Source organism: Strongylocentrotus purpuratus, unplaced genomic scaffold (assembly GCF_000002235.5).
Source record: "Strongylocentrotus purpuratus isolate Spur 01 unplaced genomic scaffold, Spur_5.0 spur5_scaffold_6, whole genome shotgun sequence".
Lineage (NCBI taxonomy): Eukaryota > Metazoa > Echinodermata > Echinoidea > Camarodonta > Strongylocentrotidae > Strongylocentrotus > Strongylocentrotus purpuratus.
Genome location: NW_022145612.1, coordinates 21,595,137 through 21,615,107, shown reverse-complemented (window position 1 = coordinate 21,615,107; position 19,971 = coordinate 21,595,137). Strand labels below are relative to the sequence as shown.

Genomic DNA, 19,971 nt, shown 5'->3' with positions numbered 1-19,971 from the left:
TCTTGTATATGAAGCTGTGATTCACTGAAATCAACAACAGCATATTTCGTTATCAAATGTAAAGGAATTTTTTAATAACTTCTACATATAATCTCATAACGATAAATCATAATTGAAATAATGCACATAATGAAAACAAAATGTTGGGCCGCATTCTCGAAGCTCTGTTATATAATTTCCAGAAAGGTATACTTGTCCTAACAAAATGAAAGTCTGTACTCAGTAGATTAAACACTTTTTCTAATGATGGCAGAGAGCTTTTTGCATTCATTATCAACCTATGGCAATGCAATGTCCTAACTCAGAACATACTTTCACAAACATTGATTTAAGATCAGAAAGTTTTCAAAAATTATCAAAATTACAAAACGCTTAAATACAGCCCCGGCATAGCACCTGAAGAGCTCTCCGAACGCTGCCGAGATGTGTGACATCACAGGTTGCGCATGATTTGCTCAAGCAGACGACATCCCATAAAGAATGAACATAATTGCAATGCTATTATTTCTCAAATTATAATAAGTTTAGTGTATATAAATGTGATGGTATTTCACACCATTCAAAAAGGGATATGAAACCGATTCTGATAACTAAAATCTTTTGCTTGTAAATACACAGGATAGGGGTTAATGAACAATCAAAGAAACCACACTTTCAAATTGAAAATCCCCTGGAATGATAGCATGGAACGCCAAACATACTGCGGTGTATGCAGCTGAAAACACAGTGGTGTCTTTATTTTGTTTACAAGCGACAGATTCCTTTATTTTTTCATTGCTGCACTTTTCATCAAAATAGTACCATCTGCGGGATTTAGAGTGAGGCAATAGATTAAACATTTAGCCTGACGGTAGTAAAGTAAGAGAATTAACTGAAGAGAAGATGACAAAACAGGAACTGAAAATGTGTGAGATGTCATGGGACATCGTCTGCTTGTGCAAATCATGCCCAACTTGTGATGTCACACATCTCAGCAGTGTTCATAAAGCTCTTCAGGTGCTATACCGGGGCTGTAATTAAGCGTTTTGTAATTGATAATAATCATTACTTTGAATGTTTATGAGCATTGAATTTTGATAAAATTGTCCAATCAAAGTTTCACCTTTGCAATAATGAAAAAAAAGTTAGTTTTAAAAATCTTCGCACATCTACAATGTACATTGTACTTTAACTATTCAAATACAAAAAAACCATAACTTTTTATAAGCTTTCGTATTTCAGATCACAGAGTCTTACCCTACCATAAAAATGATCTCATAGTAACTGAACAACAGGTCGTTCGAATCCATCAGAATCAAACAAGAAATACAAGAAATAAATAGCATTCAAGCTGGACCAGTATTATTTTATCATGACCATAATTGTTTACAAAGTATGGTATCATTGAAAGAAATGTTTACATGTACATGTACATTACCAATAGCTGAGCATTTTCCCCTGACCTCCCATACACAGAGCAAAACCAAAACACTACAAGAATCAAAGATGGGGATTACCCCCAAATATCGCAACTCACCGACAAATCCATCTCAAATTGATCAAATTTTCCATGGGATTAAATTCCAACCGTAAAAGCGATGTCTCTAATTAACATTCAATGAGTTTCCGTGAAATTATGAATATGTTGGTGGTATGTTTACAAAGTGATTGTCAGAGATCTAGATTGTGGAACCATGCACGCACAGGGCAGGTGGAACACATACATGTCCAATACAAACGTATAAAGTGTATACTTGAGTGTGAGAGCAACGTCCAACTTGTGTATGTGTGTCTGTGTGTGTGTGTGTGACAATATGCATGCCTGCCCGGTTTTTTTTTTTTTCCTTCTTCTCTCTGTCTCCGTTTCTTGTGTTGTGGTTATCATTGTCATTTGTGTATTGGGGGTTAGGAAAGTAATAGCATAGAGTTTGACTCGGGATTGCCCATGTCATCATCACGTCTAGTTGAACGTAATGTTTGGGTGCATGATCGGTGTCAGTCTGTCGGTTGGCAAGGGTATCCCTAATTGTGTTTAGAGAGTCAGTGCTTGACACAATTTCTCTAACATCCACATGGGTGCACAATATCACATTTGGCTAGTTACTACAAGTATAATTCAATTGTCTACCCTTTGGTTTAATTAATTCATGTGTATATTCAATGGCCACATCAGATCCTAATAAAAAGGATGTTTCGACACATCTCCATGTATCTACCAGGATGGGGGGGTTGGAGGGGGTTGGAGGTAGGGGAGTTGGAGGTAGGGGAGTTGGAGGGGGGGGGGAGTTGGGGGGGGGGGAGTTGGAGGTGGGAATTGGAGGTGGGAGTTGGAGGGGGGAGTTGGAGGGGGGAGTTGGAGGGGGGAGTTGGAGGGGGGAGTTGGAGGGGGGAGTTGGACGGAGGGGGGGAGTTGGACGGAGGGGGAGAGTTGGAGGGGGGAGTTGGAGGGGGGAGTTGGAGGGGGGAGTTGGAGGGGGGGGGGGGAGTTGGAGGGGGGGGGGAGTTGGAGGGGGGGGAGTTGGAGGGGGGGGGGAGTTGGAGGGGGGTTGGAGGGCGAGAGGGCTGATCCAAGAAATAAAGACCTACATGTAATTGTCCCCGTTTGTGAAACTAATTTCTCCCAAAATCTATCTCTTTTCAAACACATGTAATTTCATTTTAATACCACACACATTTCAATTATGAGTCTGCATGTACATGTTAATGAATTTAGACCCTTATGAGGTCAATGAATACATTTCACAATTCACATCATATAAAATCAAGTGCAAATAATCCAAAATGACATCAAACATATTTTGGGCAACGTCCTACATGTACATGTAAATTGAAGACCTTAAAAGTAATACAAAGTGTTGGTATGGGGTCATGAATTTGGTTCAAATTAAAATATTGGAAGCATATGCGATCCTACAATATTCAGTGATCTGTCTAAAGTTATGAAATTGTACATAATAACTCTTTATGTTGTATAGCTCCCACTCAAGGTTCAGCTATTAATTAAGCTATAAAACAATTTTTCTTGACTAAAAGAAATCAGCTATTCCCGTTTGGAATTTATGTATCACAACTACATATTCTGAGATTTTCATGGTCGCAGCTACCTTTGTACGGCCATAGGCCCTATTTGAAATTTATCAAAATTTGTGAACTAATTGTGAACTTTAACAAGTAATTAAGTAAAACAAAACATGACATTACAATGAAAGATCTGCTTAATATTGACCCATCGCCTGCTTGAACCCGGTGACCCCTATGTAAACCCTTTGGCAATGAGATAATTCAGTAGTCAGCAGCACAAGTCAGTTAAAGGTAAAGACCAGTATTGGAAACGCCCCAATTTCAAAAAATGAAGTGGAAGCTCTCGTTACCAATCATGTGAAAGAATATGTTTTGACTAATACATGATGATAAAAAATTTGCCGGGAAACCGCCTACTAATTCATATATTTGGTAAATTTGTTTCTCTCATGGTCTGTGAGAGATATAGGGTAGTCCCATATACATCTTTCTGTGTATAGTGCTTGTAACTTTACGAAGAATGGGCCAAATTTCTTATCATTTTGATGATTCCAGAACCTTGTAGATGCTAGATGCTAGATGATCAACCTTTTCTGGTCGATTCCACAATGTTTCTTTCACAATGCAATCGCATGACCATTACTGGTCTTTATCTTTAAAAAGAACAAATTTGGTAAAGAGTCAGAGTAGACAAACATCAACATTATGGTGTTAACTTTGTTTTGAATGATTGAATTTTCACTTATATTGAATATGTGCTGTTTGTTCACTAATTCTCCCTATCTTCCTAATTGATTACAATTACATAGCCCCAATTCCTAAGACTTGGAACAGATTTCAGGTATGTACCGGTACCTGTATTTTTACATTGTGCAAAAACCCCAGTTACAATTGGTCCCACCTGCAGCTCATGTAGGAAAACTGAGCATTTATACCATAATATCAATTTAATAGAGAAAGTTCATAGAATACAACCTCACTCTAATTCCTCTCGAACTGACAGACTAATGGATTGAAGAACCTCTTTTCATGGCTAATAGCAGCTGTCTTGAGATCCTGCATGACTACATTTAGCTGCCCCTACTAAATTTAGCATCCATGTGATAGACAAGTCAATTTTTTTGTAGGTCACAGTCTTGGAAAATGTGATAGACAAGTCAATTGTTTTGTAGGTCACGGTCTTGGAAAATGCGATTACCACATCAATAAATACGGGTCTTGATGTAGAGTATCTGTTTTATTTTCCAGACTAGATTCAGTTCAATGATAATATCTAGAAGGCAACAAGCTATCAATTACTTGATGTTTGAAATATGAGATAATTAAGTCTATGCAAATCTCAAATTGGCAGTTTGGTCGGTGGATTGCAACATAGTCACGGATAACTCCCCAGTAGTGTACAAAAATATTTCAGTTTCTCTCCTTAGTGCCCTTCTCCCTTAGGGCACTCCTCAAAATATATTATGGATAGAAATAATGATAGGTCCTCTAAAGAGAATAGACCCTCCAGAGTCATACATTTTAGAAAAATTGAAATTTTAGTGGTTTTGAGTGTTGGAACAAATGGGAAAGTAGCCCGGCATGACATCACAGAGAAGTTACCAATTCAGCCAATTAATAAAGAGCCCATACCTATCTAGTGATTACAACTTTCAAAGACTCATGTTGATTTTTCATTTCATGTCCAATTTCATTCAAACTTTCACTAGTTTACTTCTCTGAATTTTGTGTTTTCCTCTAGAGTAGTTTGCCATCACGACTGGATTTCAATAACAAAAGAAAGCATAATAACATAAGGTTTAAAAAATAACCTTCTAGATTTAAAATCTCTACAAGAATGGACACAAGAAAAAATAACATAAGGACAATTTAGTGAAGGCTTGATATGAGAAATTGAATCATTGTAGTAATAACACTTCCAACACTCCATACTGTGAGATGGTGTGCTGATAGAAAGTGATTTGCTCTGCTAACCTTTCTTGAAATCCCAAAGGCGGGTTAGGTGAGTAACGTATGGTGAGCTATCAAGCAACTTACCTGTGAATCATCCAGCTATTAATACACTGCCTCTATCAAATCTAACAGTTTGAGATAAGATCACACACAATCGGTGACATGTGGCTCATTTCATCAACTTGCCAAAACAATCAATCGCAAGATTGTCACAACATTGAGTCAAAATAATGTTAAATGGAAGCTACGGCACACTCATAAACGCATGACTTGGAATTGACTCCATGTGCATCTACATGTATATTTAGCTGCTCAGTGTTCAGTATTACATGTGTGTAGAAAACACCCAAACCCTCAGTGAGTCTTCAAGATGTAGGTCATTAAATTTCAACCCTATTTCTCACCTATAAATGTAGAAGAAAGGAACACAATCACAAATACTTTATAAAACGGACCTTAGGTAAAGTCCTAGTCCTTCACTTTTTGAAAATTACAATGATATATTACACAATCTACCATGATCACTATGGGGTATACACTTACAATAGGGTATTGAAATTGCCCTTGATTTTTTTTCTTGAGTGTCTATAGGCCTGTCATCACTATCTCGAGATTGCCAAATATCCAGCTATTTGAACTATCCCAATCACAAACTATCCAGCTAATTTGCATCTTCATCAGACCGAAGTAGCAATTAGCGGGATATTTGGTCAGGATTGTCATCCCAAGATATCTTGGGATAGTTTGCAAAATATCCAGCTTTTTGTCCTGTGCGTCTTCACCAGACCGAAGACTCGCACTATGCGCTAACGCTGAGCAAAATATCTCGAGCTTATTCCTTAAGGTCAAGTTTCAAGTTTCGAGGTCGAATCTCGAGCTGATGAAGACGCGATTTGTAACTTTGGGATTATTTCCCAAATCAGAAATAGCGGGCTATTTGGCAATCTCGAGATGATGAAGACGTGCCTTTGTTAAGAAAAGAACAATAGCTGTTACATATCAGTACATCATTTGATACCAAGATGGACAGCCGTTGCAACTGCAAATTACGTCTCTAGAGGTAATGCAGATACTGTACTTAACCATGACAGAGCTTACCTACCGGTACGTCAAGGTTTTTCAAAATCATTGCATTATATTCATGGTTTAATTAGCACGTTATCCACACTACAGAATTCATGTCTGGTTTGGTAGTGAAGGTGAAAGCATCGTATCACAATTGAGGTAGTGACATTTATAAATGAGTCATGAATGACATGCGATGTGGTCATTGTATGCCATTACCCATTATTAAGTAATTTGATGAGTAATAGCTTACTATACCGTTTCATATTGCCCATTCATTCCATTCGCTTATATCATTATAACATTCTTTCATTTTTTTATGATACATGTGGGTATTCTTATGCTATATACATGAAGGCGAGTACCTACATGTACCTGAGGTGACAAACAGCAATACTACTAGATATTTGCAACCACTGGCAACCATTTACAAATTTTAAGAGCCTACATGTATTTATGAGGGCAGCATACTACATGTAACTGTCAAATAAAAGTCATATAAATTTTACAGCAAGTATAGAATAAAAAAAGACGCCAGTAGATGGATAGGCTTATTACAATTGTATATCACAGCTTCTTTATACTAATTTTGCTGGGTACAATAACATACATGGAGCTGATGAAAAGCAAAATATGTTTGCTAATTAATTACTCTGTATGTAGATTTACTGGATACAGTCATTGATAAAATAGAAACAACAACTTTTTTTTCTTCATTTATAAGGGTGAATCTATATTGCTGGCTGCAGACTTATGCTTGTGAGGTATATTTTCTGGCCATGGAAGGTGTCAATAATAAATCACTTTCAGATAGCTGAATTGATTCATGAATCAGACATGATGATGCCGAATCAAGAAGTCTGTAGAAATAGGTACACTTGCCCCTAAGGTGATATACCGGTAGGCCAATTCAAGGTATACAGTACATCCCAGTACATATAATCTATATAAGTAATACGCTAAGGCTCCGCGGGGGGCGCGACGTCTCCGCGAGCCTTTGTATTCTATTGTTTTTTAATGAGATCGCCGACCCAAGTTGGTGCGGCTATCTCCTCCTAAACCCTGCCCTCGGGGTACCCGTGCCCGGTGCCATCGTCCGCGGGAGAGTCTACTCTAGCGAATTGGCTATACTCCGCCCGAGGTCCTCCTCCGTGTCGACGTCCAGGGCGAAAACAGACGCGACATGCATAATGCAGGATATGCGTGACGACAGAGATACCTCATGGATATTCAACATGACATCCGTAGACACACGACCGATGACCATCCACTCACATTAAGTTGCGTATTAAATGCACGATATACAGGGTCGGGATTACCGAGAGTAAAGCATCTTTCTATAGGATGTGCTTTGTTGTAGCTAGGATGTGCTTTGCATGGATTTGCATGTAGTAGCTGCACAAGAGATACACGGGGCTTCCCGTCGACGTCCAAACTTAGAGACCTATTTCCATCATGATTGCCGCGATTTTTATATAGTTTTCGTGAATGGAGGTATGAAATCAAAGCTTATTTTGTGATTATTACGGCCATGTGTACTCAATTTTGATTATCATTTTCTAAAGGGAAAGTTTTGACAAGAAAACCATTGGACTGACAATTCAGTCGCAAGCTAACTTCAGTCACCACACATCACAGTGCAGTAACTCGAGGAATCTCCAACACCGGCACCGGGCACCGCAGGCGTCCGAGGCCTGCGGCGCCTGTGTTTGAGCTTCGTGGAGTTACGCTGGAGTGTTATGTGTGTGAGTAGAGCTGAGCTGAGCTCGAGTCGAAGAGATTTGACACTTTGAAATTGTTATCTGTTGGTTTGCATCATTATTGCCGCGATTTCAATATAGTTTCGTGAATAGATTTACGAAACCTGAGCTTAGAATTAGTAAAAGTATTACTAATGTCTACGTTTTTAAACGACTGTCTGATTTTCTTGTGAAAATTTTACTTTGAAAAATAATTATCGAAATTTATGGTCAGAAATAATCACAATCTAGGGTCTATTATGTTACAGTTCTTGCATCAAATCAATGCATGAAAACTTAGTTATTGAACTAGAAAAATGTTTTTTTTTTTTAAATAGGCAATTATGAAGAAGGAAACCTGAAACCCTGAGTTGAGTGTATATTTGTTTCAAGGGGCCATAAACCCCCAAAAGCTCGGGGGTTACGTTCTTCAAAGTTGAGAGATCAGATTGCAGTGAGTTGAGTGTATATACAATATAGGCGTGGGGTCCAAGGGTTTCAAGGGGCCATAAACCCCCGAAAGCTCGGGGGTTTTAGGCGTTTAATTAGGGTCAGATGAGCATATTTTTAATACTTTATTTGTGACACTTGCGGGTCACTAATTGGCGTGGGGTCAATACGTAGAGTTGCGTAGTGTTGCTACCAACTACGCTGGCCTACGTTACTATATGCTGAGGGACAGAAAGGGGTACGCAAGATGAACGAAAACAAGTCAACATGTTTAATTTTTTTCGCGTACTTTCAGCGTAGAAACTTGACGCAGAAAGTACGCCTTTTTACGCAACACTATGCTACCCTACGCCAGATCGTCAAAGCAGTAAAAGCTTTCCACACAGTAAGCAACCATATAAGCAAACCTGTACGCCAGCCTACGCATAACCTACGCAGGGACTATTTTCCCATTAATACGCAGCCTAATTTCTGCGTAGTCGGTACGCCACACTACGGAACTCTACGCAGTTCCAGTGGCTTAAAGAATAACTACCGGTACAGTTGGATCGTTTTTTTAAATTTTTTTATATAAGGCCAAATTTAAAAAAAAACATGTTTAGCGTCCTGTTTTTTCTGAAAAATGGGAAGGAGGATCGAGGCCCTTTTTTTTTTTTTTTTTTTTTTTTTCTTTCAAATGGCTGCTCCGTACATTTTCCCTGACATTCAGGCTATTTTTCAAGATGGCAGCCGACAATTTTTTTCTTTTCTTTTTTAAGATCAGAAATACATTTTAGCAGTGCTTTTCATGTTTTTTTTTCTTTAAAAAAAAAAAAAAAAAAAAAAAAATCAAAAAAAAAATTCAAAAAAAAAAAAAAAATAGGAGAGGCGGCCCCCAGAAAGGAAGCGGGTGGGGACGCTGTTTTTTTTCTATAAAAAATTTTTAAAAATAAAAAAAATTCAAAAAAATTTCAAAAAAAAAAAAATAGGAGGCGGCCCCCAAAAAGGAAACGGGCGGGGAAGCTGTTTAAAAAAAAAAAAATATAGGAGGTGGCCCCCAAAAAGGAAGCGGGCGGGGACGCTAAACATGTATATTTTTTTAATGGCCTGAATGGCAAATAAAGTTCTTGGTGGTTTTAATTTAGACAGTCTCTATATATCTATTTACACCCCCCGCCCCCCTCTAGGATCCCGCGGATTTCCGCGGGTCCTGCTAGTTTACAAAATGTTTTTGTGTCAAGGAAAAATCCTCCCTTTCAATTTGATACACCAGCAGTCTAAAAACCATGTCTATAAACATTTGGGAAAAATTGTTTGCAATTATATGAAGAAAAAAAAATTAGCCTGAAAAGATTTGTAGAACTTACTTCTTATATATACATTCTGGGGAATAAGACCGACATTATATAACTTCATCATTGTATGCTCACTACTCAGTTCTCATTTCCTACAATATTTAATGTACAGTATACCAGTATAGCAAGTATATTCAATACATTCTATATGCCTAGACATACATTCAGGGGGGGGGGGGGAAAGAATTCCCAAATATATAAAGGTATTTAGACATGTTGGTTGTTATTTATATAACCTTTCTAAAGCAAAGTTTGCTGTACACTTTGTACAGGTTGTCAATGGAAATACCCAATACCAATGCTTTACATAACATAAACATGCATCACGTTTGGCTTCATGTTTGGCTTCATGTTTGGCTTCATGTATTTCTTGTATGTTGACAGTCAGCCAAAAAATATTGTGATAATTTGAAAGTATCAAAATATACATAATTTCGAACTCCAATTTTTGTTTTGAACCACCAAAAACCTGCTTTAAAGGAGTTTTTCTTATCTTGAAATCATCCTATACAAGCGTTATGTTAACCCACACATGCTTACATGCACTGCGGCATATTAATACCGTTTTCTGAGTTTACACTCTACAGTATATATATAAACATTCTAAATGACCTTAAGGCTTGGGGAAAATTTTGTGTTGTGAGAGCTTACATGCACTGCGGCATATTAATACCGTTTTCTGAGTTTACACTTTACAGTATATATATAAACATTCTAAATGACCTTAAGGCTTGGGGAAAATTTTGTGTTGTTAGAGCGCCAATTATTGCCAACACGGGAATTCCCCATATCTGTACTTCTATAGCACTTGATGTTTTAATTGCACAAGCAAATTAAATCGGTGAATTGAAGGTCAATGTATGTGGAACAAATTTACTGGCAAACATGTACACTGTATTGTACACTTGATTCACAATTTACTTTGAATAGCATGATGTATTGACAATCAGAGTATATGGCCCTCATTTGTGCCCTACAATAGAACAATGCTATATCCTTGTATGCATTATTCTAATCAATACCCTTCTTATCCATAATAAAAGAAGCCAAGACTAAAATTCATGTTTCAGTAGCATTTATCAACAATTTACAGTATCTCAGTCTCATCATATTCATTAGGAAAGCATTTACCAGTCTATCAATGTGTTTACACTCAAAATATGGTGTTGGGACCATTGAATTTTGTCCAAAATTTCCTGCTGAGGAAGGGATTAGATCAACCTGTCTGGGATCTTCAGAACATTCTTTACATAAGCATGAGATGTGTTGTCTTTTTTTCTACTTCTTCTAAATCATGCAGGAAGATAGATAAAGGGCACGAAGCATATTTGGTTTCATACGGCAGACAGCCTGACAGGCAGCTGGGTGGTGTACAAAAAAAGAAAATCCCTCTCATACTTAAAACTGCCTCTTCATCTTGCCACTTGTCATATCTTCTTTCTACTTTCTCAATAGAATTTGCCAATAGATACACAAATCATCAATTTCTATTTTACAAGAGCAGCACTTGAAGTGTCACTAATCTCTCCTAGTCCTTAATTCTCAGAATTTCTAAATTACTTTCCTTGATGGTACATTATATAGTTCTGTATTGTATGTTCCATGACTTACAATGTAATGATGACTTTATAATGAGTTTCTGATGAATTCATGGAAATAACATTGACATTGAGTATGTATTGAAGAAGTAAATCAAGACACTAATATTAGTAATAACAGTTTAGAATAGGAAGTCTTATGATCTGTTAGATATGATAATTTGATCATCTAATGTTATCTTAAATAATGACTGTGTTTTCCTGAAGATATGACAGGTGCATGAAGGTTTAGAAACAAAATAATCCTTCAGAGGAATCCCAAAGACTTTCCAGAGATCAAATCAAGGGCAATTTCAATACCTTGGTGAGTTGCTGATAGAAATCATGTTCGGAATATCTGATATGAAACTGTCAATCATGCTCGCAAATTCGAGCAGGTGATATTAAGGCTGTGCATAACCGTGTAACGAGGTACTCGAGTACACTCCCAAGCTTATATATTTTTTATTTTTTTTGCCACCACCATACTACGGAAGAAGTATGCCAGGTCTGTCTCCAAAAACTCGCGCAAGTTGCAGTAGAAGGCACCGACTTAATAATAATAATAATAGTAAACAATGCAGTTTTTAAAACCAAAGATGACAGACTAATCCATTTTCCTCTGATTCCAAACAGAAATCCGGACATCCGGTCCCAGTTTCTGAGTGGTGAGTTGACAGTGATTGAGCTGGGAAACATTTTTACCCACGGTACCATGCTGGCGGCTGACGCTCTCCCTGGCACGGGTAAGCGTCGGCCTGGACAGTGCCAGGCGCGGGCAAACAAAACCAAACCCCCCCCCCCCCCCCCGAAAAAAAAAAAAAAATGGTGGCTGACTATTCAAGTACGAGTCAAGTTCGATTACTCGTCGCAGCCTCAGGTGATATGCAATGTTATTGAAATTGCCTGATCATATTCTTCACTAATCTAGTGATTGTCTACAGCCTAATTGTACCTCTCATCATCCATCAAATCTTCCGGTTATTTCATTATTATTATCATCATTAACCTAATACCTAGAGATCCACTCTTTGCTTACACTGAAAAGGTGTGCTTCTGTATTAAAAGCAATAACAACAGAGCATTCAAAGGTGCTTACACGTAATTGATAATGCGGGACCATATCGTCTGTTTGGAGCCAGAAAGGCATTTAAACAACAACAAAATTTAATAATAATAATTTCATTCCCTTTTTCTAAGGGGGATTTCTTTGGTTGTCTATACTAATTGCATCATCGCATCATTTGCTGTCACTGTCATTTCAATTAAGCGCTAATACAATCTATATTTGTCATATTATAATATTAAATCAATAAATAATTGTCAAGCCTATTTGCAGTACATCAATATGACTGATGGTCCACAGGTGCCCATACAATGATGGAATAATCTATGTTTGTGTATATATTTTAATGGAACCTTTTTAAAATTTTAGAGCTGGTTCATCAAGCAGCCATCCAATTTTTTCTCATATTTTATTTAGTGTTCTAGGCTCAGCAATGACTTTAGCAGTAACTGATTTGTTTGTAGTTGTGCCAGTAGCTTCCACATAGAGTGATTTTTGTACCAGATCTCAAGAGAAAGGGACTCTTGAATATCAATGGGCACTTAATGGAATCCTGGACACGCACATGCATATATTTCAAAGTCATTGTATCACTGCCGTGTTCCAGTGACAGTCTCACTGTCCAGTGACAGACAGTGGACCAGAGATCTATGCCCAGAGCTGCCAATCTTGTACAACCAAAAAAAGGAACCATGATGACAAAAAAAAAAGAAGGAATTTCAAGCAAAAAAAGGAATTCCTTAACCCTATTTAGCCCGGGCTATTTTGAAACTGCATAGCCCGGGGGGGGCTTCTCAGGCCCCCCCCTATGATCTCGGCCGTGAAACGACCGATCGCCGCGAAAATTTGCATACATGTCAAGTGAAGTGTATAGATTACTATGGTAATTTCAATTTTTTGAAAAATTCACTCATTTGCATATTTATGGTAATTTATGCAAATAAGGTCATCAAATTCACATTTTTGCCCATAAATCAGACATTATTCATATTTAAGCATTCTTTCTCACTACATATATTTGTTAGATCATTTGGAATAATAATACAACACAAAAACTTGAAAAACCAGGGTTATTCTTTATGTTATCTATTGTTTTGATAATTTCTTATGTATTTCTTTGTTTTTTTAACTCATGTATTTTTATTGTTTTTGTTGTTTTATTTAATTTCCAACTATAATTCAACTATTTTGACCCCAAAATAAACACCTTAACTATAAACAAGACCAAATAACCAATGTTTTATCTCTTTATTTGAAAAAATGAGATTTCCATATGTTTTGTACACAAATCACAAAAATGAGCGATTTTCGGGCTGACATGCAAAGACAAAAGGTCATGTGACTTTGTAATGGTAGGTCCGATTTTCGAAAAATTTCTTTCAAAAGATGGGCAAGACTCGAAAGAAAAAAGTCACAAAATTTCAGTGCAAGATTTTCTTGCGTTAAAAAATTATCGCGAAAAATGTCGAGGGGGGGGCTTCTCAAGCCCCCCCCCGGGCTAAATAGGGTTAAAACAAAGCTTACAACCACACGCAACAAACTTCCAATGCAGAAATGTCCATTCCTCATGCTGTTTTTTTTTCCATTTTAGGACCTATAGTTTATTTACAAGTAGGTATTTTGTTGTTGATTTTTTCGTATTATCGGCGTCTCATTCTTTTTGAGAATATTTTTCTCTTCAAGTATGTTTTAACGTTAATTTTCTATTGACTTTGTGATCCAAATAACATTTTAGGGCAGTTGTTTGATGTGAGGTATGTAAAAATGAAATAAGAAAATAAAAAAATAATAATAATAAAATTATAAACATTATTAAAAAAAACGTATTTTATGAAGAAAAAACATACTACCATAATTTGGAGGAAAAAACGGAGTAATCTCAGGAATAACGGAATGGTTGGCAGCTGTGAATGCCATGTTCAAACTCTGCTTGTTGATAAAAAATTGTTTTTAAAAGTGCAGAATGATCATGCATAGTCGGAAATCAGGCAAACAATTTGTTTCTTTCTTCTTCAGCAAATAAAATCTGTTTTCCTACAGATGTGCTGTTTATCCTGAAAATATATCTCATCCACTGTGAGGCACTCAATACTTACCATCATCACATTCCTCCACCTGCCTTGTACCTTCTTGATGGTATCTTAATGAACACCTTGTAGATGAACTCCATGGTAATCGTACTATTACTTTGGTTCATTGGTGCAATGAAAACCATTCAAACACATCAACTTTGGGCTTATCAACTCAATCAATTTTACATGGGTCTTTTCCAGCAGTTTATAATCTAACTTGACCATGATGATGATCACTGGATAGATTAATCACAATGATGTTAGTTTCATTCATTTCACCATTGTTATACTTAAAAGTGGAATTATGAATACTACAACATCCTGCCATAAAGTTGACTTTAATACAGGCAGAAAAAGAAAGAGAGGGATTAATGAAAGTTTGAGGAAAATGTGATAAAGGATAAGTTTGGAGCTTTTTAAGTTGTCAAATCAGAAACACATTTTTAGCGACTGTGATTTCCTATATGAGCAGCTCTTCGTTTGTCTTGTATCAAATAATTTCCACTTTGTCTTTCTTGTTCTGTCATCATACCAGGGGGGGGGGGGTTCACAAAGACTAAGATCAACTTTAAGTTGGAGTTAACTATGTCAGGCCATTTATGCCACTGGGTGCTCTCACCATTGGTCTCTCAATTATGATCTTTAGATAATATTTTTCCTTCAATAATGAACTATTAAAAAAGGTAAATTCTGAAGATTTGTGACCACAGTTTGTAGGTCCCTTGAGAAACCAATGTCAGGAAATGGTGAGAGAAAACAGTGGCATGAACAACCTGCCATAGTTTAGTCCTACTTAAATTCGATCTTAGTCTTTGTGAAAGACTCCCCTGATCCTTAAATATAGCATTGGACACATTTCTACACACTCCTTCATACATTAGATCTATTCCTTTACCACTAGCCAAGAAGTGGGATTATCTGTTATAATTCTCAACTCAAAATGAATGGAGCACTGCTTGCAAGGGAAATTGAAGTGCTTATTTGTATTTGATGAAATACACATACAACTTTAAAAATTCACAAGGGTTTCATCTCTTGTCCAGTTTTCTCAAACTTTCACTGATCTGTTCATTTCATTTTTCTGCTTCAATTAATACCAACTCGATATCTGGTTGAAATCTCCCTTTACGATAATAATAATAATAATAATAATTATATTGGATTCTTATATAGCGCACGTATCAACCTTGTAAGGTCCTCAAGGCGCTCCAACATTACCCTGCTATGCTAGGCTGCCGATTTTCGACGCTCACAGCATAATAATTCAGCTGAAGCTTAGAAAAGAAGCTTATTAGAACTACTAAGTTATAAAATGGCAGTATAGCAGTACTTACCTATATGCCTCTGTAATGCCTGAGGTTTGACCACTTGTTTACACTGCTCACACACCACCAGGTAGAACTCATCCCTTGCTGGACAAAGCCCAAACATTGGAGAATCTAGAATAACATCTTGGTTAAGGAAATATTATGACACCATGGACAAATAAATCATTCAATTATAAGCATGTTTTGCCTGCTGAGATAAAAACAAAAAAGGCAAAATTAGATAACTTTATATGAAAAAGTAATCAGTTAACAAATTCTGTATGGTATTTTCAAAACACATCAATTTCCAAAATAGATATCACCTTTCAAGCCAATGTATCATGCAACTTATAACTGGGGGGGGGGGGGCATAGTCTACTACCCCATGGCTCAATCAAATTATGACTAAACATATTTTCCAATTACAATAAATTGTAAGTGCAAATTCCCTGTTAAACATTAGTGACACACATTCAAAACTTCTGGGTCAACATGTTAATGGTGTGGAACTTGATATATGGCTAAAGGGTAACTGTTTATCATTTAAAACTTGCTTTGAATTAATAAACTTTCAAATGAACCAACATGAGGAACGGCAGCTAAGTAGGCATCGAAAATAAATATAGAAGAAATACAGTTTTATCTCACATTTATTCTTACTTATCAACACAGTCATTGCTGACATACATGTATTATGTGGGAATATTGAGTACTAATTTCTATTTGCCAATATAAAAAAGCCTACTACTTGTGAAAATTAGTAACCTATCTTCCTCTAAGGATGGGAGACCTGAGAGCTTTCCTTCCTGGGCAATAAATGGATCTCCGTCTCACATATACACGTATGCACTGCGGTGTATGTTTCATAAGCCAGTAGATGGCAGCATTTCCAATATAATCAAAGAGCAAAGGTAGGGGCCCATAAAGGGTTTCATCACTTTCAAGGACATCCTGCATTGCAGAGACAAAACTTAGAATTATATGTCTATCAATATGTTTACAAACATTATCCTTTAATAGCTTCCAGCTCAAAATCATTATTCCTGTTCTCCATGGTTTCTATATCATGGGGGGAAGGGTGCTCTTTGTTTGTAGAAATAATAGTCCCAGTGCATACATGACTCACTGGTTATTGGTGTAGAACCGAATCAACCTTTCATAATCATTTCACCATCGACAAATGTCCAAGGTATGTTTGAAATAACAAATAACGTTGAAATAAGTATACCCTATGATTATTCTATACACATTTACTTTGTTTAAGATATTATGTGCAGGCAAAAATGCAAACTGTAGAGTACAGTGCAGGATATAGGACACTGACTACAAAATATTTTTATCGTCACTGTATTCTAGAGATCCAGCACACACTACCATACAAAAATTGTATGTGTTGCTGAACCAAAAGCCTCAATCTCTATCAGCCAAGGCATGTCACAAGTTAACTTCAGAATTGTTACATTTTTTCTCTTTTCAAAAAATGATCATGCACCTATTTCCAAAAGTTTCTAATACCAATGGATGTTGTGGCATATCTACTTCAGAAACAATAGATTTAAACCAAGTATACATAACTTAAAAATGGAAAATATAAGTACCTTATTTTTGTTATTTAGGGCATTACATCCCCTTTATTGTAACCATTTTTCTTGTCATCGGATGAAAATCAAAATTTGTGAATGTAAAACAAGTACCCGAGATAGTAACTTATCGCTCCTTATGCTTTAAACATATTTTTTTAATTGGATGATCAGAATAAGTGTTTATTGAGTAGTACTTAAGGACAAAACCTTTAATTTCAATTTTCAGTCTGATATTTATCACTTAAAAATTAAATTTAATGACATGCCTGCATACCACTTTGTGCTTGGAGCAAACTTTAAAGCGTAAAAATGTTCATATATATGTATATCTGTACACATACATAACAGACATTCAATTCTACAAAAGTGTCAGATTGAGACTATGCTAGAAGTTCCACTGAACTCCTTGACACTACTTCTTAGGACAGAAAATGCACATTCACCAATTCAGTTTTAATGGCACAAGCACACATGGTAAACTTAATGAAGTTTCATTCATGGCATGTAAAAATCATCAATATGGTTTCTTTTTCGAACTATGCTTTCACTGCATGGACTTACATACTTAACAACCACCCCCCCCCCCCCCACCCTTCAAAAAGGACCCATCAAACTGTATGATTCATATCAAGGGTTCAGTGACACAAAGACGTAACACCATATTTTCCAAAATGAGTATTTGATATAAAAAATGTTCAGATAAATATGGGCTTTCCAGGAAACACCATATTTTCCAAAATGAGTATTTGATATCAAAAATGTTCAGATAAATATGGGCTTTCCAGGAAACACAAAGAATTTAACTCCACCCAACACCCCATTGAAGTCAATGGCTAGTGAAACATAGACTTAACTCCTTAAGGCCCCAGTGCTCATTGACACATAAACCACTTTTTCTCAAAATGGCCAAAATGGAGTTACGTCTTTGTGTCACTGACCCCTCAATATTAAGCTCCATTTGGAATCCCTTGAAATTTGTGGAGGTATGAAGCTGTGATGATGGCATTGTTCAACCCTAAACATCAGCAATCTGCTGCATGCAGAGTATAAAGCTATGGTGATGTACCAAAGGGGAAAAACCCACCGACCCCGAATATACAGTTTGGTAATCACAGATTAGAACTTAAGGACTAGCTCAGGACTTTAGGTGTAACCCTAGCAGCAAGCTGCAGTGGGCCAAACATCTGCCATCTATATCTACAAGAGCTTGCCAGAAGATAGGTGCACAGAGGGAGGTTGCCAAACAACTGAACACTGCAGGAAGATCAATAGTGTGCAAATCACAAGTACCAAGTGACATGGAGCATTCTTCACTATAAATTTCACTTTCATTATTAAATTCCTTGAGCAACACATCTAAAACATACTGGATAATATCAAGAGAAAGGCTCTCCATCATTGGAACTGATGAGACCTCTGCAAACAGTTAAATATCCCAAGCCAAGGTCATCGACAGCAAGTACCTACAGCTACTCCTGTACAAAATGCATAGACAGTTGCCTGTCCATTAGATTTACAGTCTATGCTGCTGCCACCATATCTAAGTCTCTAAGTCTATCCACGCCTTCCCATGCCCTCTCCTTGCCTGATATCAACGCATAAACCCAAGACTGATGTTTCATGCCAGTTGATGTCGTGGATGAGTGGATACGTCGCCGGACTGTCGATCACAAGGTCCGCGGTTCGAATCCCGCTGTGGCACTTATGTCCTTTGGCAAGGTGTTAAATGGGTACCGGTAGGAGGGAATTCCTTAAAATGCTGTGAGCGTCAAAATCGGCAGCCTAGCATAGCCAGGTAATGTTGGAGCGCCTTGAGGACCTTGCAAGGTCGATACATGCGCTATATAAGAATCCAATATTACTATTATTATGTCCAATTTCGCTTGTTCCATTTGTTCCGTTGCACGGTGAAGTCACTAACCTCACAATATACTTTGTACATCGTTAGTGACGTCAGAGTGCAATGGTGCAAATTGATCAAATGGGATTGCACCCCTGGAGAATGATTGCAAGAATCTTAGTAGGTGTTGTATAATTAGTTAAACTGATATGCAGTGAAATACTTGATTGGCCAAACAGAGCTCTCAGTGAGAGTCTGCTGTTTCAACAAATTAAACCATTTCATAAACTTTTTGGTGATGCTCTGGTTCACAGTTTTTGACTTTTTTTAATTTTTTAAATGCACAAGAAAGCATACAGTATTCCACCTACGTCCTGATATTCCAGGAAAGATTTGAACACTACTACTACACCGAAGAAATTTAAACATGACTGGACTGCAGTCCAAAAGATCAAACACAGCTCACATAGTCAACAATTCTTCAATCCACAACTTTGTCCTATCTTTCAGAAGATACACTAGAGAAAAATGCAAGAGCATTGCGGATTGGATGTGAGAAGCAAGTCATTCTGCAGACAAATGATATTATCTGTCTGCCGAATAACTTGCTTCGTAAGTGAATACAATATAAAGTAAGGTGCTCATATAAATCATCAATAAATTACAATATGTGGCACATGTGGACAATTGGTAGGACAAACTCTCTGATTCACCAATGACTGTACTCCTCTGCATATAATACAAAATGTAACTAAAATAAAAATCATTACTGTCAGACTGTATTCAGAAGAAGTGAAGATTTATTACAGGCTGAAAACTCCATCCTGCACCTGATGTTTCCTTATCATACTTGTTATTACATGTAGGCCGAGGCCAGACAAATGCCAGAACATTTTCAGTTTAATACTACGTCCAGCACAAAACTATGGCGGGTCAGTCCCGTCTGACCTTCGACCCACACAAAACTAAACCACCGCCGATGGCG

The 19,971-nt window shown here is 37.1% G+C and overlaps 1 protein-coding gene across 3 annotated transcripts in view; it reads right to left on the bottom strand.

The window, feature by feature from the left end:
* Positions 1-19,971, bottom strand: part of LOC576361 (ataxin-7-like protein 1) — a 44,031-nt gene that overhangs the window by 19,783 nt on the left and 4,277 nt on the right. For all 3 annotated transcript variants that reach the window (XM_776676.5, XM_011683703.2, XM_031000142.1), the window contains exon 3: positions 15,591-15,695. In XM_776676.5, the coding sequence (XP_781769.3) occupies positions 15,591-15,695 (105 nt within the window). The remainder of the gene's footprint in view (positions 1-15,590; positions 15,696-19,971) is intronic.